Source organism: Podarcis bocagei (genome assembly GCF_964188305.1).
Source record: "Podarcis bocagei genome assembly, chromosome: 13".
NCBI classification, from domain to species: domain Eukaryota; kingdom Metazoa; phylum Chordata; class Lepidosauria; order Squamata; family Lacertidae; genus Podarcis; species Podarcis bocagei.
The window spans coordinates 12,977,100-12,999,402 of record NC_138138.1 but is presented as its reverse complement, the minus strand read 5'-3'; the positions used below and the strand labels follow the sequence as shown (position 1 = coordinate 12,999,402).

Sequence of the window (22,303 nt, the reverse complement as noted above, 5' to 3'; positions counted from 1 at the left end):
GCTCCTCCACATGCAGCTGCTGGGTGACCTTGGGCCAGTCACACTTCTCTGAAGTCTCTCAGCCTCATTCACCTCAAAGAGTGTTTGTTGTGGGGGAGGAAGGGAAAGGAGAATGTTAGCCGCTTTGAGACTCCTTTGGGTAGTGATAAAGCGGGATATCAAATCCAAACCCTTCTTCTTTTTCTTCTTAACCCGAGGTACTATTTCTGGGTTAGCGGAGTCTGTAATCTGAAGTGTATGTAACCTGAAGCGTCTGTAACCCGAGGTACCACTGTAAATGCATAGGCTGCCTCCACACTATATATTTAAAGCACAGGATTCCACCCAAAATCCTGAAAACTGTACGTTTTTATGGGAATTCTAGTTCAGTGATGGCATGAGCCACAGTTCTCATTATTCTTTTTTTTGGGGGGGGGGGGAGCCATGTGTTTTAAATGTGTGTGTGCAGCCTCTGTATTTGAGATTCAGAACTGATCTCAGGTGACATCCTCGGGTGTGGTTTTGCCTCTTGCCGCACAGCAAAGCATTTTCAGGCTGTGCTTTTCTGGGTAAATAACAGCTGTAGTTGCAAAGGTTGGTGATCTCCCCCTGCCGCCCCTTGCAGATCAGCCTGACAACCCCAGCGAAGAAAACTGTGGGGTGATACGGACAGAGTCGTCAGGGGAATGGCAGAACCGTGACTGCAGCATGGCCCTGCCTTACATCTGCAAGAAGAAACCCAATGCCACTTCTAATATATACTTCTTACGTGAGTAATATGCAGAAAGCGATTGGTTTGACGTATATATATCGTGATCTGAAAGCCACCTATCTCATGCCTGCCTTTCTGCAACCCCAACAACTATTGGCCGAGCTGTTCTGATGTCACGGAATGTCCGTGAAACATGTGCTGACTGTTTGGAGTAGAAGTGAGTGTCGGGAACGGAATGCTGCAAAGAGCGCAGCTTCTGTGAGACAAGTGAAAGGGCAGTTTAACTGCGGTCTTTTTTTTTTCCTGGCTGAAGCGGAACAGGCCTAGGGGAAAGCATGACTATAAAGCAGAGAGTGGGCAGAAGAAGCTTTCAAGCAGTGCTGTTGAGAGAAAAAGACAAAAGCCTGAGGGGAAAATGAAGGAGGGAGACCTGGTGGAAAACATCTTGCTGGATTTAGGGGCAGAAATACATGGAGTTGGTTGGAAGGAAGTAGGCAAGCAATGTCGGTTTGTAGAAAAAGTGCCAGGCAGTCCTAGAGGGTCTAAGTGAGGAGGGAGGGGAATTTTACACTTTCATCTGCATTGGCTGCAGGTTCTGTAGTTTGAAGGATTTTATTAGTTCTCTGTCAGATGGAGCCTTTTGGATTCATATATTTATTTACTTTATACGATTTCTGACCTGGCCTACCCTGTAAGGCCCCAATAAATCAAAACTAAATAAAAGAAGGGAAAAGGTTTACCATTGTACCTTGGAATTCGAACAGAATCCGTTCCGGAAGTCCGACTTCCAAAACGTTCGGAAACCAAATCATGACTTCTGATTGGCTGCAGGAAGCTCCTGCAGCCAATCAGAAGCCCCGTCGGATGTTTAGCTTCCAAAGATAGTTCGCAAACTGGAACAGTCACTTCCGGGTTTGCGGCGTTCGGGAGCCAAAACGTTTGAGAACTAAGCTGTTCAAAAACCAAGTTACGACTGTGCATGCAATGATAAAAAAACAAGTAAAACAGCACAGTGTGGAAGAAGTGAGTCCTTAAAAAAAAATAACCCCATTAATTGACAGGGGCCAGAGTGAAAGAGGTGTGTCTCTTCAGCACACGACAGAACCTATACGATGAAGATGCTTGCTAGTTTGTTCGTGGACGGCATGTGAAATTTCTGCTTTCTGGGTTGCGGATCTTGGGTGTGAGCTCCTAATTAAAATATTGGTCCCACAACTTTCCCCGGATACTGCTTACGCAAAGCTTTGCTTTCCCTAACTGCAGTAGAGTCTGATGTGAAGGTTGACTGTGATCCGAGCTGGCAGCCTTTCCAGACCAACTGCTACCGCTTGATCAGTGAAAAGAAGAGTTGGCCAGATGCCAAAAAGACCTGCTTGCGGAGCGAAGGGGATCTGGTCAGCATCCACACCCTCAACGAACTGGAGTTTGTTACCAAGCAAATCAAGCAAGGTAAGCAATTCTGTGTCACACTCTGTGTGTGTGTGTGTGTGTGTGTTTGCTTGTGTGCATGTGGATTATCCCATAAAGAAGGCCGATCGCCGAAGAATGGATGCTTTTGAATTATGGTGCTGGAGGAGACTCTTGAGACTCATGGACTGCAAGAAGATCAAACCTATCCATTCTGAAGGAAATCAGCCCTGAGTGCTCACTGGAAGGACAAATCGTGAAGCTGAGGTTCCAATACTTTGGCCACCTCATGAGAAGAGAAGACTCCCTGGAAAAGACCCTGATGTTGGGAAAGATGGAGGGCACAAGGAGAAGGGGACGACAGAGGACGAGATGGATGGACAGTGTTCTTGAAGCTACCAGCATGAGTTTGACCCAACTGCGGGAGGCAGTGAAAGACAGGAGTGCCTGGCGTGCTCTGGTCTAGGGGGTCACAAAGAGTCAGACACGACTAAATGACTAAACAACAACAACATGTGGATTATCTCTGATTTAACTTTTTTTTAATGCGAGCAAAAGGCGGGCAGGTGGGGGGGATTCCCTGGTCCTGAATGGGGTAACCGTGCCCCTGAAGGACCAGGTGCACAGCCTGGGAGTCATTTTGGACTCACAGCTGTCCATGGAGGCACAGGTTAAATCCGTGTCCAGGGCAGCTGTGTACCAGCTCCATCTGGTACGTAGGCTGAGACCCTATCTGCCCGCGGACTGCCTCGCCAGAGTGGTGCATGCTCTGGTTATCTCCCGCTTGGACTACTGCAATGTGCTCTACGTGGGGCTACCTTTGAAGGTGACCCGGAAACTACAACTAATCCAGAATGCGGCAGCTAGACTGGTGACTGGGAACGGCCGCCGAGACCATATAACACCGGTCTTGAAAGACCTACATTGGCTCCCAGTACGTTTCCGAGCACAATTCAAAGTGTTGGTGCTGACCTTCAAAGCCCTAAACGGCCTCGGTCCAGTATACCTGAAGGAGCGTCTCCACCTCCATCGTTCTACCCGGACACTGAGGTCCAGCACCGAGGGCCTTCTGGCGGTTCCCTCCCTGCGAGAAGCCAAGTTACAGGGAACCAGGCAGAGGGCCTTCTCGGTAGTGGCGCCCTCCCTGTGGAACGCCCTCCCACCAGATGTCAGAGAGAACAACAACTACCAGACTTTTAGAAGACATCTGAAGGCAGCCCTGTTTAGGGAAGCTTTTAATGTTTGATGTATCATAGTATTTTAATATTCTTTTGGAAGCCGCCCAGAGTGGCTGGGGAAACCCAGCCAGATGGGCGGGGTATAAATAATAAATTATTATTATTATTATTATTATTATTATTATTATTATTATTATTATTAATATTATTATTTAGTTGAATATCGAGCAGTGACTCTGCTGTAGAACCAGAGTTGCTGCTTTTATATCTGCACACAATTCCAAAATGAATCAAGCCTAGGATCAGCTGATTCTCTCTATTTCCAGGAGAAGCTGGCTGTGCAGAATGCTGATTGGCTGGCTCTTGTGACAATCACAAAGTTGCCTCCCTCCCATCTCGCCATCCAGATGTTTTGGGGACAATCTTGAAGCTATTCACCTCGAGCACAGGGTGTTAAAAAGGGAGTCTTTTAGAAAATCTGGATTTTTATTTTTTTTAAGCACTGAATAAATGTTTAATGGATAAACATGCCACGGGGTCTGGAAAAATCATTTTGAAATGTCACAGTCTGGAAGAGCAAAATCGAGGAGAGTGAAGGTTATGGGGAGGAGCTACAGCAGGGAAGTGCTCCCCTACTTCTGTAGGGAGCTATTTCTGCCTCTTCCTCAAGTTTCTAGTCTTCATGAGGATCAAGTGTTTTGCTAAATCACGGGTGTCAAACACAAGGCCCGCGGGCCGAATCCGGCCCGCCAGACCTCGTCATGTGGCCCGTGTAGCCGCCGGTGGCCGCCAGCCTTCACCTTTTATTCTTGCTTTTTTTTTTTTTTTTTTTGACACAAGAAAGCCGCCTCTTCAGCGCATGCTTTCAGATGTTTTCAGTCATGAATCTGAACAAGACCAAGCTCAGATCACGCATCACTTATGATAACCTCCATGCTGTTTTGCGGATTGCTACAGCACAAGACCTAACGCCAGACATTGATGGACTGACCTCAGGAAAAGGATGTCAGCCATCTAGTCAGAAAAGTTAAAAAAAAGTTAATGCCTTGTGTTTGCCATATGTGTAATAAACAGTGTTTGGCAATATTTGTATGTTTTAAAAAAAAATTACTGTCTGTTACCAAAAATCAATTTTCAATAAATTGTACAATAATTGTACATTTGAATATCTACTTGCCATTATTCTGACTATGTTTCTGCTTTCAGAGCTAGTTATTACTTACATTATTACAAAAAACAGTAATAATTGAATGCAGTGGCAATAATTTATGATAATAAAGAGTGGACACATAGTCCTACAGATACAACCGGCCCTTTGAGGGTGACCAAACTGCTGATGCGGCCCCCGATGAATTTGAGTTTGACACCCCTGTGCTAAATGCTCACAAACCGGAGGGAACTGGTTGGAAAAAGCTGGTTGGGAACTGGTTGGGAGCTGCACGGTCAGGGAAAAAACCATGCTATCCAGGGTTGAAAGACTGCAGAGAGAATAATTGGGTGCACTCTTCCCACCTTAGATCAAATCTGTGCTGTCAGGTGCCATAAGAAAGCGGCAGAGATAGCACAGGATAGTACGCACCCCGGAAATGATCTCTTTCAGCTTCTGCCTTCTGGAAGAAGGTACAGGGTTATAAAGACTAGGACTAGCCGCCTGAGAAACAGTTTCTACGCAAATGCAATTCTGGTTCTAAACGCAGCATAAGGGGTCTCTGTAGTATAGTGCATTTTAAAATGGGTTTTTAAAGTTTTTTTTGGGGGGGTTGAATGTTTTATGTAGTTTTATGTAGTTTTTATGTGTTTTTATGTAGTTTTATGTAGTTTTGTGGTAGTTTTATGTAGTTTTTATGTAGTTTTATGTAGTTTTCAATTTCATTGTTCTGCAAGGGACAATGACAATAAAGATATCGTATCGTATCGCCTGGGTGTATTGTGTGAGGCAGTCACTGGCAGATGAAGAGGATTTTTTTTTCGTCATTTAGTAGAAATCCCCCCTTTCCCTGCTTGTTTTGGCAGATGTCGAAGAGCTCTGGATTGGCCTGAACGATCTCAAGCGGCAGATGAGCTTTGAGTGGTCAGACGGCACGCCAGTGCAGTTCACATTCTGGCACCCCTTTGAGCCCAACAATTTCCGAGACAGCCTGGAGGACTGTGTGACCATCTGGGGACCGGTATGTGTAAGAGCTGGAAGTGTAGCCTTATTAGACTTTACCGATTGGTGGGCTCTGCGTTGCTCCCGGATGGGAGGAAGGAAGTCAAATGACACTGAGGGTTGGTTCAGAGAAAAGAGTTCTTTATTTCTGCTCTCCGGAGCAACAGAAAGGCACTTGCGTGGTCAGTCCACAGCAAGTCCAAAGAAATGAGAAATTTCATGCAGTATATATATCCTCCAGGCACCCTCTCCCCGCTTCCCCAGGAATCCAGCCACGTCAGCTTGTACACGCAGGTCGACATCACAGATGTTCCTGCTCTGGTACTCTTAACCATAAAAGGGGTTTCCTTCCTGTACTCCTGACCATAAAAGGGTATTCCTGTTCCTATACTCTATCTTGGAGCAAGAGGTCACCAACTCTAAGAACACACTCTGGTGCTGTTCCCGGACTAGATCTGTGCGTCAGAGTGTGGTCAGGATGTAAGCTAAGACCCAGACGCATCATCCCTACTCCACTGGAACAGCCAAGGTCATCCATTGCCGTGACTGATAAAGGAGAGAGCTGTTTATACAGCTGTGTTCTTGTTATGCATTTGCTCAACAGCTCAAGTTAATGCATTTTAGAAATGCTCCCTTGGAGAAAGAAGAAAAGGAGGTTTTTGGGTCCCGTTTCAAACTGACAGCACAGAAACCCATTCCTTCAGAAGGATACTCATCACGAGAAGGGGACATAGCTCTGAGCATACAGGATAGAACCTTCTTCGTATCTGTCGTGCAGCACTTAGGAATGCAAGCTTTCATGAATTGAAGGTCGCAATTGATTGCCGGAAATTATATTTGTAAATATGGCTCCTGGGCAAACCTGAGCTACAGTTAGCATAGTTGTTGGAATTCAGATCCTTAAAGAACAGGCAGTTTTGCGGGCCGTCATGCAACTGGGTCAGCTCCCTCATCCTTTCAGTAGATTGGACGGAAAAAGAAACTTAGTGATGACTCCCTTTTCCCACTTGGCCGCAAAGCAAGTGCGTAATGCAAATGGTTTTTCTTTTAACAGTAAGACAACTAAATTGGGTAGTAGTGTCCAGGTGAAACCCCAGTCAAGTGAGAATCTTGGGCCCAGAGGCTTAATTTGGCCCCAGGCTCCTTTCTGGCCCTCAGGACTGTCCTCAGGCCACACCCCCTCTTCCCAGGCCACAGCCCTCAGTGGTCCTGGAATTAACTCTGAGCATACTCCTTGCTGGAGGATGGAGAGGGATGGGTGAATGTGAAGAAACTAGTCTACAGTACTGTGCAAAGGTAAAATCCACATATGTTGCGGTGCCTTTCTGGGTAACCACCTAGCCATTGCACATGGTCCAGAAGGGAATATGGCTCTCGGGTCAAATAATAATAATAATAATAATAATAATAATAATAATAATAATAATAATAATAATTAATAATAAATTACTTATACCCCGCCCATCTGGCTGGGTTTCCCCATTTGTATCCTACAGTAATGATAAGTAAAGGTATGGTATGCAGGTGGTCTAAACCACTGAGCCTCTTGGGCTTGCTGATTGGAAGGTCAGCGGTTCGAATCCCCGTGATGGGGTGAGCTCCTGTTGCCCTGTCCCAGCTCCTGTCAACCTAGCAGTTTGAAAGCACACCAGTGCAAGTAGATAAATAGGTACCACTGCAGCGGGAAGGTAAACGGCATTTCCGTGCGCTCTGGTTTCCGTCACGGTGTCCCGTTGCGCCAGAAGCAGTTTAGTCATGCTGGCCACATGACCCAGAAAGCTATCTATGGACAAATGCTGGCTCCCTCGACCTGAAAACGAGATGAGCGCCGCAACCCCATAGTTGCCTTTGACGGGACCTAACCGTCCAGGGGTCCTTTACCTTTTTTTTTTTTTACAGTAATGATAATCTTGAACATATGTTTATTTTCTTACAGAGTTTCCCCCCTTTCCACTACTGTACCTGGGAATAACTTTTGCTGCAATTCTGATTAAGTAAAACAAGGGTAGGGAATAGATCTGAGGACTGATCAGTGGAAAGTGAGGATGTGTAGGAGAAAATTAGATTGAAATGTAGGAGCAGGCAAGATGGAGTATCGCTGCAGAAGGGCACAGAGACAAATAGCCTGGGGCTTTTTGGCAGGGGGTTGGAGAAATCAAAGTCTTCTAAACTATGCAGAATTCTTCCGATATGGCAAGGCTGGGGAAGCTTTGTCCCTCCAGATGTTGTTGTATTCCAACTCCCATCAGCCCCATCCAGCGTGATCAGTGGTCAAGCATGATGGTAATTGTAGTTTAGCAGTATCCAGAAGGCCACATGCTCTCCTCCCTGCAGCAAAGGACTGTATTGGTCCTGAGGCTTTTGTGTGTGTGTTTGTTTTGTAAATAGAATAAAATTTCATCAGTGCATCCTTCAATGGATTTATTTATTTCCTGTGCTCATATTAGGAGCTCTCCTTTGCTAGACCTAGGTGAGATTAGGGCAGAACAAACGGCAAGTAATTCTAGTGCTCCGAAAAGAACATAGGGGTGGTGCCCCCACAGTTGCAAAATAATTTAAATAATTTGAGTCCAGCAAGATCCGAAGGGCACTAGGTTGGGAGAAAGGATGGACTGGGTATACGTCGTAGGGCGGAAAGCTTACATTTTTGGGTTGCATGTTTTGAAGCTGCTGCCTTCTGTGGGGAATTCTTTTCCTTGAGCTGGGACTTCTCTGCCTCTCTCTGTCCAGGAGGGGAGGTGGAACGATAGCCCTTGCAACCTGACGTTGCCTTCCGTGTGCAAGAAGCGTGGCCGCGTGAGCCAGGGGAGAGAAGAGGAGGACCATGGCTGCAGAAAGGTAAAGAGAGCAATGGCGGCGTTGCATGCAAAGGTGACAGGGCAGAAGGCCGCAGGAAGGGGAAAAGAGGAGGCTGAGAGTTGTGGTTCAAAGGCTGCCTCTTGGGGAACAGACCTCTACAGGTCGACATATGAGCACTTCTGGAGAGGAGAAGGATGAGGCCCAAGGCCTGTCCTGCCCAAGGCAGGTGAGGTTTCTGACTCACGAGCGACTGATGAGGAGAAGTCTCTGTGTTTTCAAATGCTGCTTTGGAAATAATAATAATAATAATAATAATAATAATAATAATAATAATAATAATAATAATAATAATTTGTATCCCACTCTCCCCAGCCAAAGCCAGGCTCAGAGCGGCTAACATATAAATAAGACAATATGCATAATACATTATACAATATGCAAATAAAATAACATTCAACATTCATTAAAACAATATAGAATAATATTAAATATCAGCATTTCAAAATTAAACAGAAATCCACTCAACAGTTACAATAAGTAATTTCTAAACACTCATTTGGAGCAGAGCGGTGAACAAATAAGAAACCAGAAGTTCGTAAACTCTTTCTAAAATAAAAGCAAGATGCGTGTCCTGTACTCTGTTTAAACTAAGCTATTGCCCTTTGAGAGAGACATTGTACCAGCTGCATGTTGTCTGTCCAGATGTGTGCTGTCCAGATAGACTTCCTTTTTCCGGTGCAGCTCAGCTGTCCAAGGAGTATCTCCTTTCCAGCTGGCCAGGGCCGGAATGTGCTCGCCTTTCTCACTCTGCAACAATAGCGCAAGCTGGAAATGGGGACATGACACGTTTCTGTATTAACTGCTTTTACCTAAGGGAATTCTGGCATTGTCAAGGGCCCTGTGACACCAGCTGGGATGGGGCAGGAATGTTTGTCTGTGTCAGAGAGGGGTCCCAAGGTGTGAGTGGTGGGGGGGTATGAAGTTCAAGCCGCAACTTAGTCCTGCCGTGGGTCACAGAAGGGGAGGCAGAGCTGGCAGGGGTAGTTCAGGGAGTGGGTCCGGTCGCCATCCATGTCGTGCAAACTGACACAGCTCTGCACTCCGGTGTGCACACTTTTAAGCCCAGCCTTCCCGTTTGTGACGAGTGCCTTGCAATTGACGGCTGCACCCTGGTCTTTAAAAGTAGAGGTATTTTGTTATGCTAAGCCATGTATCATGCTTCAAACCGCGCATCCTATACTTGGAGCTGAAGAAGAAAAGTTTGGATATCCCGCTTTATCACTACCCTAAGGAGTCTCAAAGGGACGCAGGTGGCGCTGTGGGTTAAATCACAGAGCCTAGGACTTGCCGATCAGAAGGTCAGCAGTTCGAATCCCTGCGACGGGGTGAGCTCCTGTTGCTCGGTCCCTGCTTCTGCCAACCTAGCAGTTCAAAAGCACGTCAGAGTGCAAGTAGATAAATAGGTACCGCTCTGGCGGGAAGGTAAACAGCATTTCCATGCGCTGCTCTGGTTCGCCAGAAGCGGCTTAGTCATGCTGGCCACGTGACTCGGAAGCTGTATGCCGGCTCCCTTGGCCAATAAAGCGAGATGAGCGCCGCAACCCCAGAGTCGGCCATGACCGGACCTAATGGTCAGGGGTCCCTTTACCTTTACCTTAAGGAGTCTCAAAGCTGCTCACAATCTCCTTTCCCTTCCTCCCCCACATCAAACACTCTGTGTGGTGAGTGAGGCGGAGAGACTTCAGAGAAGTGTGACTAGCCCAAGGTCACCCAGCAGCTGCATGTGGAGGAGCGGGGAAGTGAACCTGGTTCACCAGATTACGAGTCCACTGCTCTTAACCACTACACCACAAGACCGTGTGCAGATTTTATCGATAAAGCTTTCGGACTTTCCCCCAGCTGAGAGTCCCCAAGGCTTTCGTCCGAAGGCGGGAGCCGCAAGGAGAGCCACGAGAAATCTGTAAGATTCCTTAGAATACTGTTTTTGAATTGAATTGATGTTTGGGTGTGGAGGAGAACAGAGAGGAGAAGTGGCTGAAGTTTACGAGCATTGGTCAGTTTGTTTATATGCTTGTTTAAATGCTCCCCTTTAAGTAAACCCGCTGTTTAGCTCTGAGGGATGAGGGTAAAAGATTGGCCTGCTTAAAGTTGAACCCAACTTCTTATAAACATTAAATGGCAACCTTTGCCTTTGGACAGCTGGTCCCTTGACTTCGATATGGGCAGGAAGGAAAGCCGCATCATTCCTCAAAAGTTGTGGTGGGAGCTCTGAATTGCTCTCTAGGATCAGAATGCATTGGGGTTGTCTGCACCTTTGAAAACCACCATGTCACTAGTTGCAGTAGACACTGGGCTGGTTTCTGGGTCATCTAGCAGATGTTTCTAAAGTATCCCTTGTAGATGCTTCCTTCGTTTTTGCTCATCTGGCTTTTGCTTGGTTCCAGTGGCGTAGCGTGGGGGGTGCGGGGGGGGCCAGCCGCACCGGGCGCAACATCTGTGGGTTAGGGTTAGGGGGCGCAAATCCACGGGTTAGGGGGCGCAAATCAATTACTTGCCTTGCCCCGGGTGCTGACAACCCACGCTACGCCACTGCTTGGTTCTTTTCCATTGTGTTTTCTACCTTCCCGTTTAAGGAAAGTTTTGTGTGCCATTTTAAGAGTCCGAATGGTGCCCCCCAGATGTAGCTGTGCCAGCTGGAGCTGATGGAAGTTGTAGTCCAGCAACATTGAGTGCTTTAGTTGCGATTCCTGCATTAATGTATTTTTAATCTTGGTTGGAAGCCGCCCAGAGTGGCTGGGGAGACCCAGCCAGATGGGCGGGGTACAAATAATAAATTGTTATTATTGTTATTATTATTGCAATGGGTTGGACTAGATGACTCCTAAGGGGTCCCTTCTAACTCTTAAGAATCTAACATCTGGAGGGCAGCAAGTTGGCAAAGGCTGATAAATACCAGCCAAAGGTGGGTCTTTGAAAGGAGAGTCATCTGGACTGCTTTGAGTAGCCCAGCTGCCATGTGGGCCATGCCGGATGTGTGGGTGGGTGGGTGTCTGTGTCTCAGTCTCAGCATTGCTTGGACTCCATGCAGAAGAAAACCCCACGTCCTGCCTTCCTGGTTTGCAGTACCTCTCTCCCCTCCTGACCCAAATCCTCCTCCTTTCTCCAAAACACCCCCCCCCAGCTCTCAAGCCTCGGGACAAGGAAGTATTCTTGAATAATAATACTTCTTCTAAGTCACGAACATAGCTGAGTCTGTACACAAGTGCTTTTCGGCCCTTTGCCTAGATCTGCAAAGCTACAGAAGCAGCAAAAAGTCGTGTGCCCACATGGGAGCCCAGAGGTGAAGCCTGCCAGCTGGCAGCCCCTGGGGGGTGAGGCAAGGATTGCTAGGGTTCTGGGTGCTGTGTTCCCATGCCCTGCAGACTTGTATACGCCTTGTGTTTTATGAATATACCGTATTTTTCGCTCTATAACACACACCTGACCATAACACGCACGTAGTTTTTAGAGGAGGAAAATCCATAGGCATGCCACCCGTAGGCATTTCCTCCATAACACACACAGACATTTCCCCTTGCTTTCTAGGAGGAAAAAAGTGAGTGTTATGGTGCAAAAAATATGGTATTTAGCCTCTTGAACCCCAAAGGAAAAGGATCTGGCTGTAGAAGAAAACATTCACCAAACACAAAGAGGAAGAGCTGCTTAGACAGAGATGCTTCGCAACTTTTCACCTAGGCAGTCTGCTGCAGCAGAATTCCCTTCTTCTCAAGCAGTTTCATTACAAAGCTTGAAATGTTCTCTTTGACGATAAAGAGTTTCCTTGAAATGTGTCTGGAACCGTAGCTGTCAGTGCAACCGTCTTTTCCGTTCCCCTTCATTGTTTCTGCTGCATGCTGAAGGTGTGCAGCTCTTTCCTATGCCTTCTGACACTTTACGTCGATATAGATATATTTAGGAGGCACCCTGTTCCTTTGATTTGCATTTGCTTCAAACCAATTTGCATGTTGCACTTTAAACCAGTGCGTCTCCAACTACCTGATGTGGTGGATTGGCAAGCGCTGCTCCATTGCGCCAAGGGACCGCATTTGGTCCCTGAGCCATTCCACCCAACCTGGGCTGCGGTCAGCCAGTGGCTCATGGACTGGCACCCGTCCGCAGGCCAACACTTTTGAGTAGCCCTTTTTAAAATTGCTGGGACCTTATGGTGAAGACCAGGCAAGAAACTTGAGTAAAACAAGTACTCAAGTAGGTTAACCTTATTCCCATTTTACAGATTTGGGAAAGTGAGCCTGAAAGTGATTGATTCCCCTAAGGCCAGTTGGGGACCAACCAGAGATATGACAAGAGTAAAAAAAGAAAAAGTGCAAGCCACTGGATAATAATTTATTACTTATACCCCGCCCATCTGGCTGGGTTTCCCCAGCCACTCCGGGCGGCTTCCAACAAGAGATTAAAAATACATTAAAACATCAGTCATAAAAAACTTCCCTAAACAGGGCTGCCTTCAGATGTCATCTGAACATCAGATAGTTGTTTATCTCTTTGACATCTGATGGGAGGGCATTCTACAGGGCAGGTGCCACTACCGAGAAGGCCCTCTGCCTGGTTCCCTGTAACCACATCTCGCAGTGAGGGAACTGCCAGAAGGCTCTCAGAGTTGGATCTCAGTGTCCGGGCTGAACGATGGGGGTGGAGACACTTCTTCAGGTATACTGGGCTGAGGTCGTTTAGGGCTTTAAAGGTCAGCACCAACCCTTTGAATTGTGCTCAGAAACGTATTGGGAACCAATGTAGATCTTTCAAGACCGGTGTTATGTGGCCTCGACGGCCGCTCCCAGTCACCAGTCTAGCTGCCGCATTCTGGATTAGTAGTAGTTTCTGGGTCACCCTCAAAGCTAGCCCCATGTAGAGCCCCTTGCAGTAGTCCAAGCAGGAGATAACTTCTGGACTTCTCTTTTCCTCGTCTCCCTTCTTTCCCTCCCCATTGTCAACATTCCAGATGTTTCCTCCAGCTGTCAGAGGCTCCCGATCTGGTTGCTGGCCCACAGAGCTCAGCAAAAGCTCCAGCACTCCCTATCTTTTGTCCTAAAGCAACCAAGATGGTGTTTTTGGCAAGAGGTGAGCCCATCTGTCTAGCGGATGCATTCCTCGCAGGCAGCATTGCGAACTTGGATGAAGGCTGGCGTCCAGCAGGTCCCTTCCTCCTCCCTCTCTCCTTCCCAGATATCCCTGTTCTTTTCCAGCATGACTTTTTAAAAAAACAACAACATGCTGACATTTCCTTGGTTCTGTATTTTCCCAACTGGTTTCCTTCGTAACTAGGAGGACCCAGCCATAGGCCATTTATGCTAACAGCAGAGCTCAGAAGACCAGCTCCTAACCCCCCATTAAGTACTGTATTTTTTGCTCTATAAGACTTACTTTTTCCCTGCTAAAAAGTAAGGGGAAATGTGTGTGCATCTTATGGAGCAAATGCAGGCTGCGCAGCTATCCCAGAAGCCAGAATAGCAAGAGGGATCGCTGCTTTCGCTGCACAGCAATCCCTCTTGCTGTTCTGGCTTCTGGGATTGAGAATATTATTTTCCTTGTTTTCCTTCTCCAAAAACTAGGTGTGTCTTATGGTCTGGTGTGTCTTATAGAGCGAAAAATACGGTACATCTGTGCATGGTCCAGGTGTCTACCTAGCTAAGGCGTCCTAACTGCTCTCCTGTTTCTTTCCTTTTTGCCCTTGGTCTTCTCCCTTGCTCATTTGATCCCTTCTCCTTTTAGCCCTCCTCCTCTGCTCTTGTGGCCTGCTTGCTGCCTCCTTCCGAAGGCTTCTCCCACGCTGCATGTTGATAGTGGCGAGCCCTGTGGTTGCCTTCAAAAGGAGCTTTTTCTGAATGATTCCCCCTCCATCTGCCTGGCCAATTTGAGCTGCCTATTGTGCTCCCAGCTTAGGAGAGGCTCCAACATCAACAAACCAGAGCTATGAAAGCACTCTGCGGTGGGGTTTGAACTTCTTCCCTTTTCCCTTTTTTCTCTTGCCGAGGGAAGAGAGTTCGCTTCCCCTTCTTAGACTCTTCTGGGCACTGGTAGCTTGGGTTAGGGTGTGGGGATTTCAAGCGGCTTTGATGTGTTTTCCTTCTTCCTTTCTAAACTCTGCAACGTCTTCTCCTTGTGCTGTGACCTTGAAAACTAAGCCAGAGCCAACCTAGGTGGAGAGGGCAGGCACCAATAATGGAGACCCCACCACCCATGACCCACCGGCCAAGTCCACACAAGTAGTCCATAGGTGTCAAGTGTCCCTTATTTGGCGGGATAGTCCCTTATCCCAGTGCCATGTCCTGCTGCTGTCCCTTATTGACGATGTCCCTTAAATAAGCTCCTGAAGGTAATGGGGACCTCTCTATGTCCAGCTGTGCTTTGTCAACAACAAATTGTTGCTGTTTTTTTGTGCTGAATATATGCTATATGGTAATTTATGGACCTAATAGGTATCTAAAGCCATTTGCACGCAGCAAAATATGTATTTCATCAAAGTAATAGTTGATCCCTTATTTTGGCTGCTGGTCCCTTATTTTCGAGGTTGCTGGTCCCTTATTTTCAAATCTGTAAGTTGACAACTATGCAAGTAGTCACTTCCTTTCTTTCCTGTAAAAAGGATGCTGCAGAAATCCAAAGGGTTGCATCCAGTGCTGATTCTGCTCCAAGAAGTCCCATTGAAGTTAAGGGACATGCCTAACTTGCACCCATTAAATTCAGTGGGTCTACTTTGGGTGGGATGGGAAGGGACTGTGAAGCCATAGGGCCCATTTCTCAGAAAGTGCATCCTGCATGCCAGTCAGGGATGGGAGAGGAATTTGCTGCCTTGGTTGCCCTTCTTCCACATTTGTTTGTTTGTTTATAATAATAATAATTTATTACTTATACCCCGCCCATCTGGCTGGCTTTCCCCTGCCACTCTGGGCGGCTTTCAACCAAATATTAAAAACGCAATACAGCATTGAACATTAAAAAAACTTCCCTAAACAGGGCTGCCTTCAGATTTCTTCTAAAAGTAAAATGGTTGCTTATTGCCTTGACATCTGTTGGGAGGGTGTTCCACAGGGCGGGTGCCACTACCAAGAAGGCCCTCCACCTGGTTCCCTGTAATCTCACTTCTCGCTGTGAGGGAACCGCCAGAAGGCCCTCAGGGCTGTACCTCAGTGTTTGTTTGTTTGTTTGTTTGCCACCCTTCATCAAAAGATCTCACAAAGATAAAAAACAAGTAAATAATTAAACCAAAACAACAAAAACGATAACCCCCACCTTCCCACAGAAACATTTAAAAGGCCGTAGACTATTACAGTGTTTCCCAACCACTGTTCCGCGGCACACTAGTGTGCCGCGAGATGTTGCCTGGTGTGCCGCGGGAAAAATTAAAAAAATCGAAAGATTTTTTTTAAAGTCAAATTTTCGATTGGGGCGCCATCACTAGATGACCCCTGGGGTTCCCTCCCTCCCTCCCGCTCTGCGCCTCCCTCCTCCTCCTCCGGGGAGGCCCTTCCTGGCTCTCGGCCAAGGCTTGGCGGCTGCCACTCACTCGCTCGCCCACCCGTTCCTCCATCCCTGCACCCGGCCTCTCCCCCTCCGCCCCCGGTGCGGGGGCTGCCAGGATCCGTAGTCCCCTCGCCCTTGGGCTCCGCGCCCACGCGGGGTGCGCAAACTACGTTTCCCAGCGTGGCCTGGCGGGCCGGGCGTTTTGTTTGAAGCGCTCTTCTCCCGGCCATGGAATGAGCGCGGCGGCGGCGGCCGGGCGGGCAGGGGCTCTTCCGCGCAGACCCCGCGCAGCCTGCCTGCGCCCCCGCAGAGATCGGGCGGCAGGATTGAGCCCGGGGATCCCCGCGGAGGCAGAGCGGCGGAGGCTGCCCCCCAGGTAGGGCTGCGTCGGGGGGGTTTTATTTTTGCAATGCTGCATCCGCGCCGGAGGGGACGCATCGGACCGCGGGGAGACCCCTTGGCGGGCGTGCAAGGCAATGCATGCATGCATGCAACTTCCACCGGCGCTCCGGACTTGGCAGGTGAGGGGGGTCCCCAGTGGGCGGCAGAGAGAGCCGGGAGGGCGAAGGGGAGCCGGGGGGAGCAGCGCTGCTCCCCGAGCCGAGCCCGGGGGGAAACTTTGGCGTCGTTGCGCCGGGTGTTGGAAGCGGAGGCTGGCGGGGGCCCCTCACCTGCAAAACCTGGTCACCTCTCATATACTGTATTTTTTGCACCATAACACTCACTTTTTTCCTCCTAGAAAGTAAGGGGAAATGTCTGTGCGTGTTATGGAGGAAATGCCTACGGGTGGCATGCCTACGGATTTTCCTCCTCTAAAAACTACGTGCGTGTTATGGTCGGGTGCGTGTTATGGAGCGAAAAATACGGTATTTCGTGCATTGCATTCATTGCCCGCTTTCTCCTCCAAGGAGCTCCCGGGGGCGCGCGTGGTTCTCCCCGTGTTATCCTCGCAACAACAGCCCTGCGAGGTGGGTCAGGTGAGTGGCCCAAGGGAGCACCCAGGGATTGTCCTGGCCAGGTGGGGTGATTTGAACCCTGCTCTCTGCCCGGTCTTCGTCCTCATTTAGCCCCCACATGTGCATGACTGTGCATGACTGAGGTTTTTCCCCCTCGTCTTGGCTATGGTGTGAGTCTGTCCTGTTAATTAATGGGGTTCTGCCTTCGGAGAAGATGAGCCAGCCCTCAAGGAGGTGATTATGTAATTTGCTAGCAATTCATGTCCCTCCCGGCGTGACGCTGCGCGCTGACGTCATGGGGCTGTAATGGTGGTGTGCCTCGAGATTTTTTTCATGAAACAAGTGTGCCTTTGCCCAAAAAAGGTTGGGAAACACTGGACTATTAATCAGTCAAAGGCCTGGTTGAAAAATATAAAGTGAAGGCACCAGGCAAACCTCCCTGGGGGAAAGCATTGCACAAATGAGGAGCCACTACAGAAAAGGCCTGCTCTAGTTATTTTATTTATTTGCTAAATTTATATTCAGTGTTGAGGATTTTATTCTCTCTTGTGATGCCCTGGTGCTTAGTTTTAATCATGAGCAGTTTCTTATTTCCACTATGTTGGGGTTCTTTGCTTTCAATGTTGGTTGTGCTTTTATTGCTGTAGTTTTTATCCTGCGTTGTAAGACGCTCCAGTTTCTGTTTTGAAAAGAGTGGGGTGTGTGTGTGAGTATTATTATTTTTTTACAGTAAGCGGTCAACGTGCTTAGGATTGCAGCCAAAGGTGCTTTTGATACACGGTGTGTCTATTTGATATTTTCTCTTGGGATGGTAAAATAAACAGTGATTTTAACAAATGCCTGCCCTCCTTAGTTGAGAGCTTAGGTTTGCATATTTGGTAGTTGTGGTCTCTTAATTAAACTGCGTTGAATTTCATCTCCACCACCACAAGCATGCAGCCACCATTAGCAATGTGCTGAGCTAAGCTTGAATGGATAATACTTCTTTCTCCTTTAAAAAGCAGTCATTGGGATGGGCTGCCAAAAGCTGGCCCACACTCCGCTTGCAGCAGCAGATGGCAAGTGGCTTGCCTTGCTAAGCCTTGATGGTGGCCTTAACAAAGTACTGTTTCGAACACGGGTTCAAATGATCATGTGGATGACTCAAAGCAACGAGGGAACAGAAATACAGTCTGAAATGTACTCGGAGTCGAGAGTGGATTCCATGCTCTTTATTCAGCTCATAGTGGTGAGGAGGAATGAAAGTTCCCCCCAAATATCTGCTTTATATATATTATTTACACAATGGGCTGCACGTGATTGGCTAATTCCGGTATTCTCCTGTAGGCCAATCAGGTTGTGGATTCACTTCCATCTGGAGCTGGATTGGGTGGCTCCTGCGGACCAATCATACTGCTGCATTGTTCTAGGACCAATCAGACTGCTGCATTCTGAATCCTATTGTTCTAGGACCAATCAGACTGCTGCATTTTGGATCCTATTCAACTCAGTACATAACACAGTCGTACCTTGGAAGTTGAACGGAGTCCATTCCGGAAGTCCGTTTGACTTCCAAAATGTTCGGAAACCAAAGCACAGCTTCTGATTGGATGCAGGAAGCTCCTGCAGCCAATCGGAAGCCCCATCGGACGTTCGGGTTCCAAAAAACGTTCGCCAACCAGAACAGTCACTTCCGGGTTTGCAGCGTTTGGGAGCCAAAACGTTAGAGAACTAAGCTGTTCAAAAACCAAGGTACGACTGTACATAGAAAGTGTGTGACTCCTTTCCAATTTGCAATGTCAACTCATCATTCAGGGACAATGTTGGTTTGATAAGTTTGTTCAATGAAGCCATGTCATAAGGTGGGATGGAATGCCCAAATCGTTCTCATTTTCACATATGATCTTTCATATTTTGGGTCTCTCCCAATTCTACATTGATCTGTGAGTTTACTTTTTTATATAGAAAAATCCATATGAAAATCATATTTACATAAACTTTTTTTTAAGCATTTATGCATTTCTAAACGTATTTTTAGTTCGCCCTATGAATTGTTCATCATATTTTTGGAATGGCTTTTGAGCTGAGAGCTACATAGCAAAATCTGGAGGTGTATGAAATATGAAGAGTAATTAAATTTTGATCTGCACATCAGTCTGGGAAGTAGGATCAGGCCAGGATGTGTTGGAATTCGCAATACCTTGAAGACTCTCACGCTGCAGTCTTGACTTGATGGCAGCTTTCGCTTGGTGGAGATCAGGTTATCTTCAGAGGCGAACTATCAAGCAATTTGACTTACGCGTCCTCCTGGAATAATGGATCATGTAAATGAACAAAGATTGGAAATACAGTTAATCCGCCCGATGACAGAATTCTCTCTAGTTTCATCTAAATTTGGGGAAAATATTGAATGACACTTGCTGCTGACTTTTTTTTCACAGCATCACCAATATGCAGTGGTACCTCGGGTTAAGTACTTAATTCGTTCCGGAGGTCCATTCTTAACCTGAAACTGTTCTTAACCTGAAGCACCACTTTAGCTAATGGGGCCTCTTGCTGCTGCTGTGCTGCCCGAGCACAATTTCTGTTCTCATCCTGAAGCAAAGTTCTTAACCCAAGGTATTATTTCTGGGTTAGCGGAGTCTGTAACCTGAAGCGTATGTAACCCGAGGTACCACTGTATACTAAAAATGTTCACAACAGCAAGAGAGTTTGTGGTTTTGTTTTCCAGAATGGGAGGATGGTAAGTTTTCTCTCTTTCTCGGCATTCAACAGAGCACTGGGAAGGAGTGACAATAAATTGAAAATGGCCACTGCCATTTTAATCCCGCTCTCCCTGATATTGCCTAATGTTGATTTCCCGGCCTGATAGTATTGCACAGCCTAAAGTCTCTTCTTGGATCAAGCTATAACCACCTAGCAAAGCAAAGTAACACTTTGGTCAGATTAAAAGTAATAGAAATTGCCTTACTCTTTGCAATTGTTTTTTATTTTATTTTATTTTATTTTATTTTATTTTATTTTATTTTATTATTTTATTTTTGCTTTTCAGATTTATACATTTCACTAATTTTACAGCCATTTAAACGTTTCAGAACTTTACTTCCTTCCCCCCCTCTCTCTGTGGTTCCTTAAATTTATTTTTACTATCTTCTGCATATCCAGATTAACTTAATTTGCTCATTTATTCATCTACTTTAAATATATACTCTTATAAAACTGCAGGTTATTGCAATAATCCTGCCAGTGTTCTTATCTGCTTACAATTTATCTGTAAATATTCAATAAACCATTTCCATTCTTTTATAAAAAAAGTTTGTTGTGTTGATTTCTTATTCTCCCAGTAAGTTTTGCCATTTCTGCATATTCCATGAGTTTTTGTATCCATTCTTCCTTTGCTTCTTTCCATTTTGGGGCGAGTAACATTCTTGCTTCTGTAGTCACATACATGAATAAGTTTCTATACAGTTTAGGTAGTTCTGTCCCTATAATTCCCAAAAGAAAAGCTTCTGTGTTGTTGATTTTTACAAAGGTTATTTTAGACATCCTTTTCAATTCATTATATATCATTTCCCAGTAAGCTTTAACCTTACTACAACCATACGACAGAAAGAACCTTCTTTCTCTTTACATTTCCAACACTTAATTTGATTTAGATTTATACATTTCGTTGACGTTTTTCTGTCACGTTTTCCCCAGGGTTGGAAATGGCAAACTCCATCCTGCTATTGGCTCGGAGACGACCATTTGACATACAGTGACGCTCGGAAGGTGTGCACAGATTATTCGTCTACTCTGGTCACCATCACCAACAGGTGTGTGTTCTGTTGTAAGCCATCCGGAGTTCAACAAACGTCTTTTTTATTATTTAAAGAAATTGGATTATCATGGAATGGGTTTTCAGATATTGTGCTGCAAACACTTAGAGGGAAAGGCTAGGCCAGGCACTTGACCTCTTGGTTATTTTTGGAAGGAGCTATGCTGCCTGGCTGCCAAATGGCAAAAAGCAACAGGATGCTAGACTGGTGACTGGGAGTGGCCGCCAAGACCATATAACACTGGTCCTGAAAGATCTACATCGGTTCCCAGTACGTTTCCGAGCACAATTCAAAGTGTTGGTGCTGACCTGTAAAGCCCTAAACATCCTTGGCCCAGTATACCTGAAGGCATACTGGACAAGTATACCTGAAGGTCTCCACCCCCATCTTTTAGCCCGGACACTGAGGTCCAGCTCCAAGGGCCTTCTGGCGGTTCCCTCACTGCAAGAAGTAAGGTTTCAGGGAACCAGGCAGAGGGCCTTCTCGGTAGTGGTGCCCTCCCATCAGATGTCAAGGAAATAAACAACTATCTGACTTTTAGACAGTCTGAAGGCAACCCTGTATCAGGAAGTTTTTAATGTTTGATGTTTTGTTCTGTTTTTAGTGTTCTCTTGGGAGCTGTCCAGAGGGCCTGGGGAAACCCAGCCAGATGGGCGGGGTATTCTTATTATAGGGGTACCTCGGGTTACGTACTTAATTCGTTCCGGCGGTCCGTTCTTAACCTGAAACTGTTCTTAACCTGAAGCACCACTTTAGCTAATGGGGCCTCCCGCTGCCGCCACGCCGGCGGCGTGCGATTTCTGTTCTCATCCTGAAGCAAAGTTCTTAACCTGAAGCACTATTTCTGGGTTAGCGGAGTCTGTAACCTGAAGCGTCTGTAACCTGAAGTGTATGTAACCCGAGGTACCACTGTATATATTGTTATTTGACCATCAACCTCTGGAGGAAAGATCATGGATTGGTGGATGTGGTGAGGAAGCGACTGACTCATTCTGTTGTCTCCCTGGCCAAGGTTTGAACAGGCCTATGTGAGCAGCCTAATTTATGGCTGGGAGGACGAATATTTCTGGACAGCTCTACAGGACATAAATGAAACGGGCTCCTTTCGTTGGTTGAGCGGGGATGAAGTCACCTACACCCACTGGAATCGCAACCAGCCCGGTAATAGATCCCTCCCTCCCTCCCTCCCTCCCTCCCTCCCTCTCTCTCTCTCTCTGTGTGTGTGTGTGTGTGTGTGTGTGTGTGTGTGTGTTTGTGTACATAGGGTTTGTTTACATCTTTCAAGTGACTTAGTATGTGTCTCTCTTCTGCAATCACAGTGGGTTATGCATTCCCCTTTTTAAAAAAAATTTGGCTTGACTGTTTGAATTGTCTGCACTTTCTTTTTCATTTTTGAATAAATTTTATTAGGGTTTGTAGAGAAGAATACAAAACTTAATATCAAATATTTTTTTGCTAAGACTTTGATCTAACAACAAGAAAAACATAAAGGGGGGGGAGAGAGAGAAAGGAATGAACAAAGAAAAAGAGAGAAATAAAGAAAAAGTAATAGAAAAGAAGTTAGAGAGAGAGAAACAATAAGAAGAAACCTTGGTTTGTTGCAGTTTGTTTGGAGCTAAACAAACCATAATCCCTGGTTCAGGTATAAAGTTAAATTAGAGATTGTGCCAGGTTTCCTCCACCCATTCGTGGGGAGAAGCAAAGGAGGTGTGGTTTGTTCATGCACAGTAAACCATGGTTTATAGCTTACCATGATGAGCGCAGCCATTATCTAGTTTGGTGGTTATTGCCTGATTTTGCCAAGC

At 46.5% G+C, this 22,303-nt stretch overlaps 1 protein-coding gene and 1 long non-coding RNA gene across 2 annotated transcripts in view; one reads left to right on the top strand and one right to left on the bottom strand.

Annotated features, from left to right (window-relative positions):
- The window catches only part of LOC308571489, a 103,967-nt gene extending 90,987 nt beyond the window's left edge, over positions 1-12,980 (bottom strand). Inside the window, exon 1 of the long non-coding RNA XR_014001485.1 lies at positions 12,907-12,980. This is a non-coding gene — a long non-coding RNA (uncharacterized lncRNA). The remainder of the gene's footprint in view (positions 1-12,906) is intronic.
- Positions 1-22,303, top strand: part of MRC2 (mannose receptor C-type 2) — an 81,091-nt gene that overhangs the window by 27,151 nt on the left and 31,637 nt on the right. The window contains exons 6-11 of the mRNA XM_081166073.1: positions 605-748; positions 1,955-2,140; positions 5,290-5,444; positions 8,156-8,263; positions 20,380-20,495; positions 21,511-21,659. Of these exons, the coding sequence (XP_081022199.1) occupies positions 605-748; positions 1,955-2,140; positions 5,290-5,444; positions 8,156-8,263; positions 20,380-20,495; positions 21,511-21,659 (858 nt within the window). The remainder of the gene's footprint in view (positions 1-604; positions 749-1,954; positions 2,141-5,289; positions 5,445-8,155; positions 8,264-20,379; positions 20,496-21,510; positions 21,660-22,303) is intronic.